This window comes from Ciconia boyciana, chromosome 15, assembly GCF_034638445.1.
Source record: "Ciconia boyciana chromosome 15, ASM3463844v1, whole genome shotgun sequence".
Lineage (NCBI taxonomy): Eukaryota > Metazoa > Chordata > Aves > Ciconiiformes > Ciconiidae > Ciconia > Ciconia boyciana.
This window is the reverse complement of record NC_132948.1, coordinates 16,077,748-16,091,808: the sequence shown is the minus strand read 5'-3', so window position 1 is coordinate 16,091,808 and position 14,061 is coordinate 16,077,748. Positions and strand designations below refer to the sequence as shown.

Genomic DNA, 14,061 nt, shown 5'->3' with positions numbered 1-14,061 from the left:
TCCTTTAGTCCAAGGCTTAGTATGTCCCTGCTAGGATTTGACTGTCCAACTGCTGGTGTCAGAAACTGGACTGTATCCTGCTAGAACGACTCCCGCTACCCAACAGGAAAGCATTTCTGCCTGAACACACAGGTGCCTGCATAGGTCACTTCCCCGCTTTCCCAGGCCAAGGGCTGCGTTGTCAACAAACCAAGCTGCGAAGTGCTCCTGCCCCTTCTGCGTTTCCTGTCAGTCCACCTAAATAAAAGGGCCTTGCTATTGCCTTGATAACTAATCTATAGCACAACTAACATCCTTGAGTAAAAAGATAAGGGCTTGCCAAACCCCAGCTGTTCTGGGTGTCTGAAACTGAAGAACAAGGCTTTTTGATAGTCCCTCAGATCAGGGTGAGTGTTCATGTCCAGCATGGGTTAGCCAAGTGCCAAGGTTCTGCAGTGTTTGGTGGAGTCCTCACATTCAGTGAGAGTACTTGGAAGTGACTGGAAATAACGTGATAACCTTTACCTGGAAATCCCATAGGTGTCCTGTTCTTGGGAGGATTTTTCTATGTGGTCATAAATTCTCAAATACCATTTTTTGGACAACAGTTAGATTACATTCACCTATTTGTAAACCATCTTTAAGAAACATAAGATTTGTAAGTGGAAAGATTAAAAATGGAAGGAAAAAGGACCTCCTTACGCTATTCCGTATAGGGGATTGGGAACAGACAATATATGAATTTCAGGTTTTGTTTGCTAATTACAGACCCAGAGAACTTAAAAGAAAAATTACATCAGGAGTACCATGCATACTCAGCATTAGCTTTTGGTAGATATTTTTCCTTCTTTAAAGACAGGACGGATGAAATATCTTTAAGGATACCGAATTTTAGTATTTTGAGTTTTAAAGGAATCTTTCTGTTTTAAAACTTTCAAGTATTTAAATGAAGTATTCTGGTTTTGATAATCCTGTGTAATTTATTTCCTGTGAATAGCTTCACAGAAGCCATTTTGATTATAGCTTGTTTATTCTGGTAATCTTTGAGTACGTGACATTCATTCTACTAGAAGAAAATGTGATTATTATGTGTAATTGATCAGTTCAAAATTAAAATGAATGTAATCTTCAAGTCAGCTAATGTGCACTATGGATTTTATTTTCCAGTGTCTGAAACTTGGAGTGACGAAACATGTCTCAGTCAGGTGAAAAAGTAAAGGTAAAGAGATGGCTGCATAGCCAAAATTTTGTTCAGAATCTATTCAACTTCTGAAAATACTTGTGGTTTTACTGAAGTGGTAAAATAGTGAATAAATGATACCTTAGTGCTTCAGACACGTTTCTTAAAAGGAACCGTTCAGTAGAAACAGCTTGCATGTGATTCTAGTAATAGGCTTTCGGATGTTTGCCAGGTATTCAGTGTTTGCTTACACATTTAGAATGGTGCCTTTACCTAAGGAAATTTCACTTGACAAACCTTCATTTCTAACGTTTTTGCCCATCTGGGTGGGTTTTGGAAGGACTGTTAGCAAATAACTAATCGCCTTTTAAGTGATTTCCTCTGTATCCCCCTCTGCCCCACTGGAATTATGGCCTTGTATAAAAACTGTTCTCATCATAAACTCATCTGTGAAGAAAACATTTGGTTCCAGCTGGCTCATAGGTCCCTAAATCAAGTGGCTGCAGTTCTCATTTAGGCTCCTATTAGGTTTTCAGTCACTTGATAACAGATGGTGAAGCAGACTGCCCTTTTTATAGCCCAAATCTCTTTGATAAGTTTTTCAGGCACATTTCTTTTTCCTGCTTTTGTGTTAGAAGTTAAACATTGTGAAGATAGGTGAACAGCTTAACAAGCAGAACATAGAGCTCTGTGTGAACAAGCAGAGCATAGATCTCTCTGTGTTAGTAGGCATGGAGGTGTTGGGTTGATGGTTGGACTAGATGATCTTAGAGGTCTTTTCCAACCTTAATGATTCTATGATTCTATTCTATGTGATTGTATCTTGGTAATCTCTGCATTAGTACACAATGTTCTTGTTTTTCTACATGTGAGTGTATGCATTATGTATTTTTATAGAAGACAGTAGCAGCAGAGGTCAAAAATATGTTCAAATTTGGTCTCTAGTTTAAAATCTTTGGGATTTTTAGCTATGTTTACAGCTTAAGATTAATCATAGTGTGTTCTTGCAAGCTTGCAGATCTTTTTTTAATCCAAGGAGAGACTTCTGTTTATGTGTAGCCCAAGGTGCTTATCAGATTTCTATTTATATCAGACTGCTTGGTAAACGGGCCTGTTTCAAGGTCTGCTTTGCTGTAGCAGCACAAAATTGTTTCATTCTCTATTTTTCCATGTGCTTTATATACCTCTGCACTTTATTGTATAGAATCAGCTGAACTCTGCTTCAACTTTTTAGGGGGAAGGGGATCTCATTTATACTCAACTTTTGTTTTCTTGTCAGTTTTCCGACTCAGCAGGCTATGTGGGATTCGCTAATCTGCCCAACCAGGTTCACAGGAAGTCTGTGAAGAAGGGCTTTGAATTCACACTGATGGTGGTTGGTAAGTGACTTTTTAAAGTATTTTTGACTGTTATACAACAAAAAAATTTCTTTCACATAGGCGTGTATGTCTTCCTACTTAGCAATGGACTGTTACACAGAAGAGAAAGCTTTGAACCCCTATACACTCTCTAATTAAATCTCTTACTATTTGGCCATGTTTGGTAGGAGGGAGTATTTGTAGTGATTAAAGATGATGACTTTGAGCCAACAGGACATTCTTGTATTCCTGACTCATCATCAGATGGTAGGCATAGTTGCTTAATCTTTCTTTGACTCCCATTTCCCCAGCTGAAGGCATGAATGCACATGGTGAATATCTTGCTGTTGAAATGGTGATGCTATTCTTGTGTTTTCTGCTGTTCTATACTGACTCACTCTGGTATTATAACTAAACTTTTAATATGCCTGTTCTGTGAATGAGCACCTATAGGAGTCTTCGATGGAAGGTCCTTTAGGCACAAAGCTGTCTCAAGTGACGTGTTGAATTATACTGGCATTGAATCAGTTTAATTTTATACAAGTGCAAAGGGAGTCCACAGCACTATCACCTTTTTGTAGTAGTTACCTGGGAATTACGTGTTATTGAAAAATGAAAATGAGATGTGTAACACTTCCTTCTTATTCTCTGTGCTCTGTAGTACCGTTTGGGATTATTTGGTGACAGAGCGTTCAGCAGTGTCTGTAAAATAAATGGGTAATTTGCGATAAGTGCAGAGTTTTTTATTTCATGTAGTTTGTGATGATAAATACAGATAATTTCTCCATCTCTAAGATTAGGTTAGTAGCATCTAAGATAACGTGGCCAATTGTTCTAAATGCTGGCTCCTTTGATTCCTTCGGTTAGGGAAAAAGTGACTTTTTGAAATTCAGATTTAGTAATTGCAGTTACAGGTTTAACTTTATTACTTTGATGTAGGACAAAATTTGTGTGACCTGAAGTTCTAGAATTATGGAACTTCTCAGGTGAATTTTGAATAATTTTCTTATGATTTTATGTTTCATAGGACGTATATAGCCTAACTGTAAGGGTGCAAAGCTCAACTGTTAGTTTGGGATTGCTTTATTCATTCTCCTCCTAACAGTGTTCCAGGTTCAATTCCTAGCTTAGGAAAACCTTAAAGCTCTCAGAAATTTTCAACAAGAGAGTTACAGCTCCTAATTTTGTAAGTTTAAATGAAAAAAAGCTTTTATTTCCCTAAAGTGACCTAACTATCTGTAGATCTCTAGTTGAAGTGCTGTATGACCTTTCAGCTTTTATTATGAAATCTATTACAGTAAACTTAGCATTTTCATGTAACATTTATAAAAACACAAGAGGCTTGTTTTTCCGGTGTTTTTAAAGTGCTTAGCTGAACCTTTGATGTTTTTATCTCAAAAACTAGGGTGGATCCTGATGAAGAAATTATTTTTCCTTCATAATGTGGGCTTGGGGAAAGAGGAGGTGTTTTAAAAAGCCTGGAGTAAAAGGTGTATATGCTTAATAACCTCAATTATTTTGTTTGTAGGTGAGTCTGGCTTGGGAAAATCCACTTTAATTAACAGTCTGTTCCTGACTGATCTTTATCCAGAACGTTATATTCCTGGAGCTGCAGGTAAATGTGGTTTTGCAGTTCCTCCAGCACATACCCTACAAAATTTCATGTTCTTTCAGTTAACATTGTTTATTCTGATTATAACTTCACCCACGAGACCCTTTCTTCATGCTGTCTAGATGTATTTTAATCCTCCAAATTATATTTTTTCGAGCTGTCATTTTCTCATTTATATTTCCTTTCAAAGACTCAGCTTTTGTTGTTGCTTCATCAATTGTTATTAAAAAAACCAACCCCCCAAACCTTTTAGGTGTCAATATACCTAAATGTGGTTTTCCTTTAATCCCCATTTCATCTCGTTTTTTTTGCCTGTAATGCCTTAAATCCTGGTTAGAGGTGTGAATACCTTTTGACAAAGAATCTAGCATGCTTCTGAGTATTAGAGTTTTATTTTTCCATATTGTCATGAGTAAATCCCCCTTTTTTTAGTTCATTGCTGCTTGTTTATTTACAAAAATGTGGTTTTAAGTTTTGACTAGCTAGCTTGGTTTTTTCCTTTAAAATATTTTATGTCAGGTAGGTTACAATACGCTTCCGATTGCATTTCTTCCTCTGTTGCTCTCTCCTGCAGGGGTTTCTGCAGCAATTGATAGGCATAATAACAATCAAAATGTTCCTTTATTTTAGAGAAAATAGAGAGAACAGTTCAAATCGAAGCTTCTACAGTAGAGATAGAGGAGCGAGGGGTGAAACTGCGTTTAACAGTAGTTGACACACCAGGATATGGAGATGCCATTAACAGCCAGGACTGGTATGTGTGTAAATACTGCTTTGCTTGATAGAGTTTGTATCTTGCACAAACACTACTCTAGCGTGTCTGTCTCTCTCAACTTAAGTGATTCAGCTGGTGGTCTTTGGATAACTTTGATGTACTAAAAGGAAGCAACAGGGTCGTTACTCTTAACATCAACGGAGTGTTATCTTGAATTCATGGCAGAGGGTCTTTTCTGAGTCCTTGTAGTTAAGCACAATTTTCTAAGCGCTTCTGCATCCTGGGTGCTCATCTTCGTATCATCAGTGACATGATAATTTAGTTTGTGTGAGCTCTCAAATCAAGTTTCTCTTATTTTTGTTGCCTAAAATACACATCTCTTGTAAAACTGTATTACTTTGTACAAATTCCTGTTTCAATTTTCTGACCACTTTATGTTTTGAGAAGGTTTGGTTAGTGTTCTCTAGGCTGTCTATGATTCTCCCTCAGAATCAATGGCCTTTCCTCCAGTAACGTTCTCTGTGACAACTGCAGTCAACTTTTTGTCTCCGTAGCTGCTTTGATAAGGGCAGGATTCCTGTGAAGGGAAATTGTTTGTCTTTCTGTGTCTCTGGCCCATCCAGTTCTTATGTTTTTAAGACAGTACTTTTCATTCCCTGTCCTTTATATGTACTACTAGCAATTTGGATAGAACTGCATTTTTTATTTTATGATGGAGTTACTACTTGGCTCTCTCTGACCTAAATATTGCTGATCATCTTTAATGGCTGAAAGAATTGTCTGCAGATACACTGGACAACATACATAATTGCTTTAGCATAAAGATGATGAAGAAAGAAAATGGTAAAATAGCTATGAAGGAACTGGGCAGTTTGTAACAAAATTAGAATTAATAAGTTTGCTCATAAATGTAATTTCCAAATCATTGTCATGCACTTTTCTTTAGCTGTGGAAAACTGATCTTGTGATAAAGTTTTTCAAATAAAGATGAGATATATTAATGTGCTTACTAGGATGTCTGAATTATTCCAGTGCAACTAGAAGCTAAACTTTGAATTTCCATGTGGTTGTCTTTTAAGAAGTGCTAACAATATTTATTTTGCTTAGCCATTAATTTTTGTTGATGCTTTTTTGTGGTAGTGGTGGTAATCCTAAGGCAAACAAAGTGTCACTGTGCAGAGAAGGGGAGCATAAAGCTAATATTGGTTGATATGAGTTCTTCAGTATAAGTTAAAGATCAGGAAGGAGGCAAATAGCTGATAAAATAAACATCTGTGGTGCTAATAGAATGGTTTGTAATCTTTTCTTGACAGAATGCTGTGTTATCTGGAGCATTCTGAAGAAGATTGTTAGCTGACATGGTTTTTCTTTTCTTTGTATGGTGTACTGTAGAAACACAGCAAAAATTAAGGCAGTGAAGCTATATAATATACTAAACGAATGTTTGAAAGTGAAGCTGTAGTGGGACTTTTATTTTCATTTTCCTCCCACTTTTCCTACTTTGTTAAGTTGAAAAAAATTGAACTTTTAGCATAACACTAAGGCATCTTTCTGGATTGCAGCATGGTCTTGCTTATTTTGTGCACTGTTGACTAGAGCTTCCTTCCGCTGGAGCTGAGAGCTCTGCAGCCCGTGTATTGTGTTACATAGAGCTCTTCCTGTTGATTGTGTTCTAATGCCCTTTGTTTATTCTGCTAAGATGTTTCTTAGAGACCTACGTGTTCGGATTTTTCCCCTTTCTTTTTGGATGCTTGCTAAATACAGTCATTCCATGATGATTCAGACCCAGTAGAACGATTTACTGGTTTGTACTTAGTTTTCTGTGACAAATCTTAAACATTAAAATACGTTACGGGAACAAATAGTACTTACAATACTACAAAATAAAAAGATGCAATTAGTTTTAATTGTCTCTCTCTCTAGTCCCATTTTCTTATGTCACATGAAAAGACTTTGCTTGAGCCACGACGAGTGTCATTTTGACAAAGTCCGTTAGTCTTTACAGGATATCATGGGGACTTGGATGGATAGACTCTTTGTTTCAAACTGTAGTCAAGACTAACGCAGTGCAACTACCTTCCTTGTTAGTTCAAAGGAAGCAGCAAGTCCGTGTTCTTGAACTTAATGTTCGTGTTCAGGAGCATTTACTGCAGTTATGGTTAACTGGTAGATGGTGCTGATCTCGATCCAAGTTTTATAAAGCCCTTTTTTTGGGAAAGCTGCAATTTGTGCAGACTACGTGTTTTTCAGGGTGATGAATTTTACTGAGGTTATTTTTGAACAGAGGTAAATCAAACTGGCACAATGTCCCTGGGAGGCAGCAATCGCTGATCCTGTTTCAAATACCTTTCTCCTGAGTAGGTTTCCTAATGCCTTTTGGTTTCTGTCTTTGCATTGATGAAAGGGCTTAGTTTTAGAGTTTTACTTTCAAGGGTGGGAGCTGGGGTCAATTTTTATGTATTTTCCATTGCAGAAGAAGTGCTAGTAAGGGTTATGTGTTGTCAGGAGTTTGTCCAGGGGGTCTCCTGGATTGGAAGAATGGATTTTGGATTAGGAAATGAGTTGTTACAGATTTAGTACAACACATTCTCTAAAGTAGATTATTTTTTGTTTTCCAAATGCTGTTGTACTTAAAACAGCCTGTAAGAAGAGGTGGATGCTAGCCACGGTTAATCATAGTGATAACTTTTTAGATCCTGTGTGAAGCTGTAGTGCTAGCTGGAGTTCTGTATGCTAGAATCACACCACCTAGGAATGCTCTTGGCATCAGTTTAGGCGTGTGTTTGGAGAATAGCAAAATTCTTCATGGTGGGAGGTTTGAAGCATAGAACGGCTCTTCCATGCATAAGGACATTGGGATCGTGCGAGAAGCATGTCCTTAGAGTAACATCTTTCATCAGACAGAAGAGAAGGGATCTAAGGAGGGGAGGAAAAAAAAATTGCTTCATGCACAGATTTGGGATCAAATCTGGTCTCAAAAGGATGGTTGACAAAAACAGTTTACAGGTTAACTTGTTAGGTATTGCTGATCACACGCCTCGTTTCATCTTGGTTGCAGTGTCGCAGGTCATTCTTTGATAGCCGCTTTCTGGCGGCTGCTGACTTTTTCTTTTTTTACTGGCTTATGTTAAGTTGTATTTTGTGGTTTTTGGCAGCTTGGTAATATTGTTCATTTTCCCCTAATGGGCTTAAATGCACTGGTTGTGTTGTTTGCTGTTACAATACAGGATGTGCTATCTCCTAAGTAATGATAGCACAGTGGTATAAGCCAGGTGTTTCCCGGAAGTCAGGAGGTACAGGACACTAACGCCATATTTATAGGGAAAATTATAGCTGTTAGAGCTAGAAAACTGCACGTAAACTAATTACATTGCCAGAGAAGTGTGTGATAGTTGCTTTCCCATTGTTTGTGCTTGGTTTCTGTCCTAATATTTGTACGTCTTCAGTCTCGTTACCTTTCACCAGCTAAGAGGAGAGTGTCTCAGATCAACAGGAACATAAACCACGTTGTCCTTTTTCAACACATTTAGGTATTAAGATGCTAGTTTTTAAAGACTTGAGCAGCACTAAGGTCAAAACCCAATAAATTCCATGTTTTGCTATGTCGTCTTCTGTAGCATGACTTAGAACAGTGCAAATATTGCAAAGATATAAATGTGTGTATGTATATATATTCTAGTATGGATTTATTCCTCCTAGATCCAAAAGCTTACTCAACTTCAGAAAATCAAATTCCCTCTAGGATCTCCTCCATCACTCTTGTTACTTTCTTTCATTATCTTCATTGCAGCCACGCAGCCCAGGGTTGAACTTCACTGCTTGTCACAGTATTTGCCATCATTCTGTGTGTTCATTTTCCAGATTACTAATTATTTTTTTGTGTTCTCTTGTCTGTTTCCTCCTTAAATTTCTCTGGTCAAATTTGCACTTTCTCAACAACAGAAATACTGTTTTTCATGTTAAGCTTTCTGCTCAGTTTTTCCCCAAGTAGTTTAAGATATGTTCATGTCACACAGTCATCTGCATAATCTCATCTTCATCAGTGTGTTCATTTCCCTTCCCCTGCAGTACTTAACATAAAGTGTCCTTTTATATTAATGTTGTTTGCAGGTGTCAACATGCTCTGGAATATCTTAAACCAATCTTCTTAGTAATGCATTGTGTTTTCTTTTCTCTCTCTAGTCACTGCTCTTTGTATCTGATTAATCTATATGATCAAATTTTGTGTTCCTTTACTTCTTTGCAGGGCATATTTTAAATTGCCTTGAACTAAGTAGGAATTATTTTTCTTTGCCAACAGAAAAAGCTTCTGTAAGGTAACAAAAATAGCTTAATAAATCATGTGATGCTTTAGTGCATGACTTGCAAATGTATTTGTACTTAATTCAAACAGACTAGAATACCAGAATTTTCATAGGTAACTATAGAAACCTAGCTCTAGGGTCAGGGTTGTAAATCAAGAGGATATCCGGGATATGTCATTTGTCAGCTGGTTTAAAAACAAATCCTCACCCCCTGCCCCCAGAAAAAAAGCAGAAAAATCCTCAATCTTCTGCTCCTGTCTGTGTTGTCTCAGCACAGGGTGCTTTTTTTCTGAGCTTGCACTTGAACTTTTTATCCAGTGGACAGAGTAACACTTGAAGGTAGCTCTAGGCAGAAATAGACACTTGGTGGCTGCGATGAAAGTATCTTTTTGCACTATCAAAATACTTCTCAGTAGTAGATGCAATGCTAGGAAGTTTAATTTTTGTAACAGAAATGTTCTTAATGAAAGTGTGATTCTCCTTCTTCTGTTCTTATGTTTTCATAATTTTTTTTTATTATTTTAAAGCTGATCTAAGATGCCTCTCTTTCTCCACCCTGCCTCTCCCCCCCCCCCATACTACAGCTTCAAAACAATTATCCAGTACATTGACAACCAGTTTGAAAGATACCTTCATGATGAGAGCGGTCTAAACAGGCGCCACATTATAGACAACAGAGTCCACTGCTGTTTTTACTTCATCTCTCCCTTTGGGCATGGGTAAGAAAAAGCTCTTGAGTTCTTGTATTTTAGGGTGTTATATTGTGTTCATAAGTCTGTTTGTTACTTGAACTGGAAACTTAACTTTAATGCTAATTGAGTTACTTCCTACACTGTCAGTTAGCCAGTGCAGTTAAAATGGTCTTTGGGGATTAATGCTCTCCTCTGCTTTGTCCCCTTTTTGGCATTTAATATGGTTTTGAAGCAGTCAGTATTATGTTGTTTATCACCCAGAAACATAAGAGCTTATAATATCCGATTTATCTTATAGAGACAATTTTAATTGCAATTCAACCTTTACACAACAAAGCTGATAAGCAAGTGCTCTGACTTAATTTATTCTAGAAATACTATTTATGTAGATACTTGAAATAAATAATTTTTAATACATTTGGTCTGTTAAAAACCAACCAAACAAAATGCCCCTTTTTTTTCTCCTTTTATTTTCCACTTGTTGGCAGGCTGAAACCATTAGACGTAGAATTCATGAAGGCTCTTCATGGAAAAGTCAACATTGTCCCTGTGATTGCCAAGGCTGACACACTGACGCTGAAGGAGAGAGAAAGGCTGAAGAGAAGAGTAGGTCTAACACTTGATCATGTGAACAATGCAACCCATACAATGTTAAAGCCAAATTCAAAGTAAATTCAAACTGAAGAGGGGTGAATGATATTAGCCAAGGACCTAATCTTCAGGAAGTGTGAAGTGGGAAATCTTCACGGAAGTCTGATGTGCTTTGCCGGTTACGCTTGCTGAGAATCTGGCTGTTCTTGGCTTCATCTGTCTTAGCAAGCAGCGCACCCCGATAGAGCAGGTTTTGAGCAAAAAGGTTTGTAATGAGGGCTCAAATCATCCTGAAATGCATGTAGTGGTAGATGTTTCAGACTAGCTCTCATTTAGTCCAGTGGACTGAATGCCCATGAATGGTGGGAGTGCATTAGATACGTTCTGAGAGTTTAGTTTCTTTAGGTTTAGTTTCATCCAAAAGAAACTTGGTTTGTGTACTCAACTGTGCTGCATGGTTTGCAGCAAAATGTGGTTAAGTCGGGGTGACTGGAAACTTGCTTAATAAGTGCACCCATGATACAAACCGAAACCCGTGATACGAACTAAAACACTAATATAGAGGCAGGACAGTTGGGCTAATATATTAGCAGGGTGCTCTTTGTAGCTCCATTGTTACAGAAAAATGTATGTGGTCTTGCATACGGGTTTTCCTACTAGGTTATCTGTTCATGTGAAATACCAGGACATACTCAGGACTGCATTGGAGAAAGGCTTTCCAGACAGTGGTACTAAAATAAATCTTTTTGCATTGGAAGATTTACTTGCTGTCTTGAATTATTTTTTTTTTGCCAGACCTTTCCAAGACAGGCCAGCCTCTGCCAAATATGACATTGTCGTGAATTCTACAGGAATAAAGTACATATTTGTGGTTGTACAAGTTTGTACAAGGTTGTACAACTTTAAATCTAATTTCCATTTAACCTTGTCATATAATAATCTGGCCAATGAATGTAAATATTTAATCTTTCCTGGTTTATCCTCTTTGATTCAGAATGACTTCATGCACCTTCTTAAAGAAAGAAATGGGTAGGTGGTGAGACTGAACCACCTCAGCATAATACAGTAAAATTTATTGAGATCACAAGCTTTTTTCAGGTTCTGTTGACTCAAAACCAGTACATTCAGTTGTAAAGTCTAACATTTGAACCCTGGAAAGCCTGTGAATTTTTACAAGTTTAATAATTTATGCCTTGAGTAGTATAGAGATAATTAGTACTTCTAAAATGCAGTCTGTACTTTGCACCAGAGTATGCAAACTTTTTTTCATGGTAAGATTGTATCTTAATCTCTTATATCATAATATCATTTTGTACTGGCACTTTTTGATTTTGCTGACAGATTTTCGCTGATTTTGCTGACAGATTTTCGCTGATTTTGATGACAGATGTTTTGATTGTGATCCTCTGGCTTCTAGCAGTCCTTTAGAATGGTTATTGCATCTTTATTCCAAGGGCTTTTGTGTGGAGATATTTTTCTGTTTTCTTAAAGAGGGAATACAGCTTTATTTAACTGGGAAAATAGTATAGTTAAAATCGTGCTTACAAAAGAGCACCTCAAAACCAGCACTGAACTTAACCTAAATTCAGAGGATTTGTTTGGGGTTTTTTTGGGTAGATGAGTGCCACAATCAAAGGTGTGACCGTGGTCTATGTAGGCAACTACAATTTGGCAAGGTGAGGTGCTGCTGGCATTGCTGTTGTGTATAAAGCTCAGTGATATAAGAAAACTTGCCCAATAAGTGGACTAAATCCTCTGTATCTGAGGAAGTTTAAAGTGGGGACAGTTGTGACTCTCTGAACCTTGTCTGCAATGTAGACAGACATTCACCAAAGGGGGGGAGAGATATTTATACAAAAATGATCAGCTTTATGATGAACTAGGTGAAAGGCGGGGGGGAAAAAGGTCATTCACTGAGGTAGAAGGGACTTCTAGATCTTGCTGGGAGAAATTCTGTCCAGGCTCTTGAGCTTTTATTTTGTTCCTCCACAAATGCTATGAGGAGATGACAGGTACTGTGGGCAAATGGAAAGAACTCATAGGGAAATAAAGCAGAGATGTGGCTGCTTATGCTGGCTTTACCGCTTATCTTTTTCTGTGGCTGTACTGACTTGGTGAAAGATTTTTATCTGATAATAATATTGTTTGTGGAGCTGCTACTTTTTGTAAAGGAACTGTATTTGATCTTTCAGCAGTGTACTTCAGGCTCAGTTTTCATAGGTACTTATTTTTTGGTTCAGCGTTTGGTAGCAGAATGATGATGAAAGATTTGAAGCAGGCATTTAAGTGGAACATTAATTATTTAACAATATAATTCACTCGGAATCTGAATGTTCTGCTTTGTCAGTTCAAATACATAAAATAAACTGATATAAAATAGGTTCTAGCTACAGTCATCTCTCACAGAAGCAGTTCTTGGGTGAAATGAAGAGGAGTGTACTCTTACCAGGTTTCAATACTTGCTGTAATTGTTTTGGGACTTTCTTCTATGCTCCTTTTATCTGCTGCTTGGTGGCCTCTCTTAGGGTCAAGCATAGCATAGTGCACGTGCTGTTTTTCATTTGCTTCTGTGTATTGTTAACACCGGATTTTAGCTGAAACATGGCAGTAGCGCAAGCAAACGTGTTTCCCAATGTGAATTTGGAATTGCTTATTTTTCAGTACGGTTCTGTAGGTTATGTTAGATTGAAGGTTTATGATGTATGTTTATTGTGGAAGATGGAGATGAATCCCAGTTTATGTATCCTGTGATGAACAGATTCATTTAAAGGCAACTTCTCGTGACATATTCAGTGCTAATCCATGTCTAGTTCTTTCTAGTTTGAGCAAGTTACTTTTCACTAACTAGTCTTTAAAACAGTCTTGACTTACATATATGGACACCATGTTTATGCATTGGCTAAATTTAATGAGATGAATGGCACTTATGCTGTAGTCTGAGGGAGTGGTTAGGAAACAGGTAAACAAGTCTTCATGATTTTTGTACTGCTGGCAAAGGTCATTCTATGAACTGAGCTTATACGAAGTCAAACGTATAATGTGGTTCCAAAGCTTTGAAAGTCTAGCTACTGTATATTGTTCTAACTCAAAGCATCTTGGCTAACAGAATCTCTAATCAAGAATAAGAATCAAAATCCTGCTTTGCTGACGCAGCTTGAAGTCTTTTTTTTTTTTTTTTTAGATGTTTCTGCCATTTGGCCATCAATCTGAAGTAAAATGTTTTTGTTTTGCCGCTTTGGACTAAGCAGCAAGATTAGTTTGTGGTGCTTGCAAAGGAAACCCAGCTTGGAGTAATTCCTGTTTGGTCTTTCTGGAATTCAAAGTTATTTTTTAAAACTCTTGAGTGGGAAGAAATGCAAGGCAGTTTCACAAGCTGTGCCATGCAAGGCTGCTAAGGAAACCTGCTCAAAAGAATGACTTCATGAGAGGGGAACTAATACTTTGACTTTTTTTTAATTTCCCATGGGAAGGCTAATCTTTAGGAACACAGAATCCTCTGAGGCCAATAAAATTCAGATTTGAAGAAGCAAAATGCTGTTTCATTGTTAGGACCATAAAATACAGTTTGTTTTTATTGCAATTCTTTTTCCTTTCAGGAAAGCACTAGGTTTAACAGCTGTAATATATTAT

At 37.4% G+C, this 14,061-nt stretch overlaps 1 protein-coding gene across 5 annotated transcripts in view; it reads left to right on the top strand.

The window, feature by feature from the left end:
- The window catches only part of LOC140659873 (septin-2), a 40,536-nt gene that overhangs the window by 4,598 nt on the left and 21,877 nt on the right, over positions 1 to 14,061 (top strand). For 4 of the 5 annotated variants that reach the window (XM_072880068.1, XM_072880071.1, XM_072880067.1 and 1 more), the window contains exons 2-7: positions 1,147 to 1,198; positions 2,439 to 2,538; positions 4,046 to 4,132; positions 4,760 to 4,883; positions 9,733 to 9,867; positions 10,329 to 10,446. In XM_072880068.1, coding sequence (XP_072736169.1) covers positions 1,172 to 1,198; positions 2,439 to 2,538; positions 4,046 to 4,132; positions 4,760 to 4,883; positions 9,733 to 9,867; positions 10,329 to 10,446 — 591 coding nt within the window. In that variant the 5' untranslated portion in view covers positions 1,147 to 1,171. Of the gene's footprint in view, positions 1 to 108; positions 133 to 1,146; positions 1,199 to 2,438; positions 2,539 to 4,045; positions 4,133 to 4,759; positions 4,884 to 9,732; positions 9,868 to 10,328; positions 10,447 to 14,061 lie in introns of those variants that run through there. The other variant, XM_072880070.1, reaches the window with a different exon arrangement.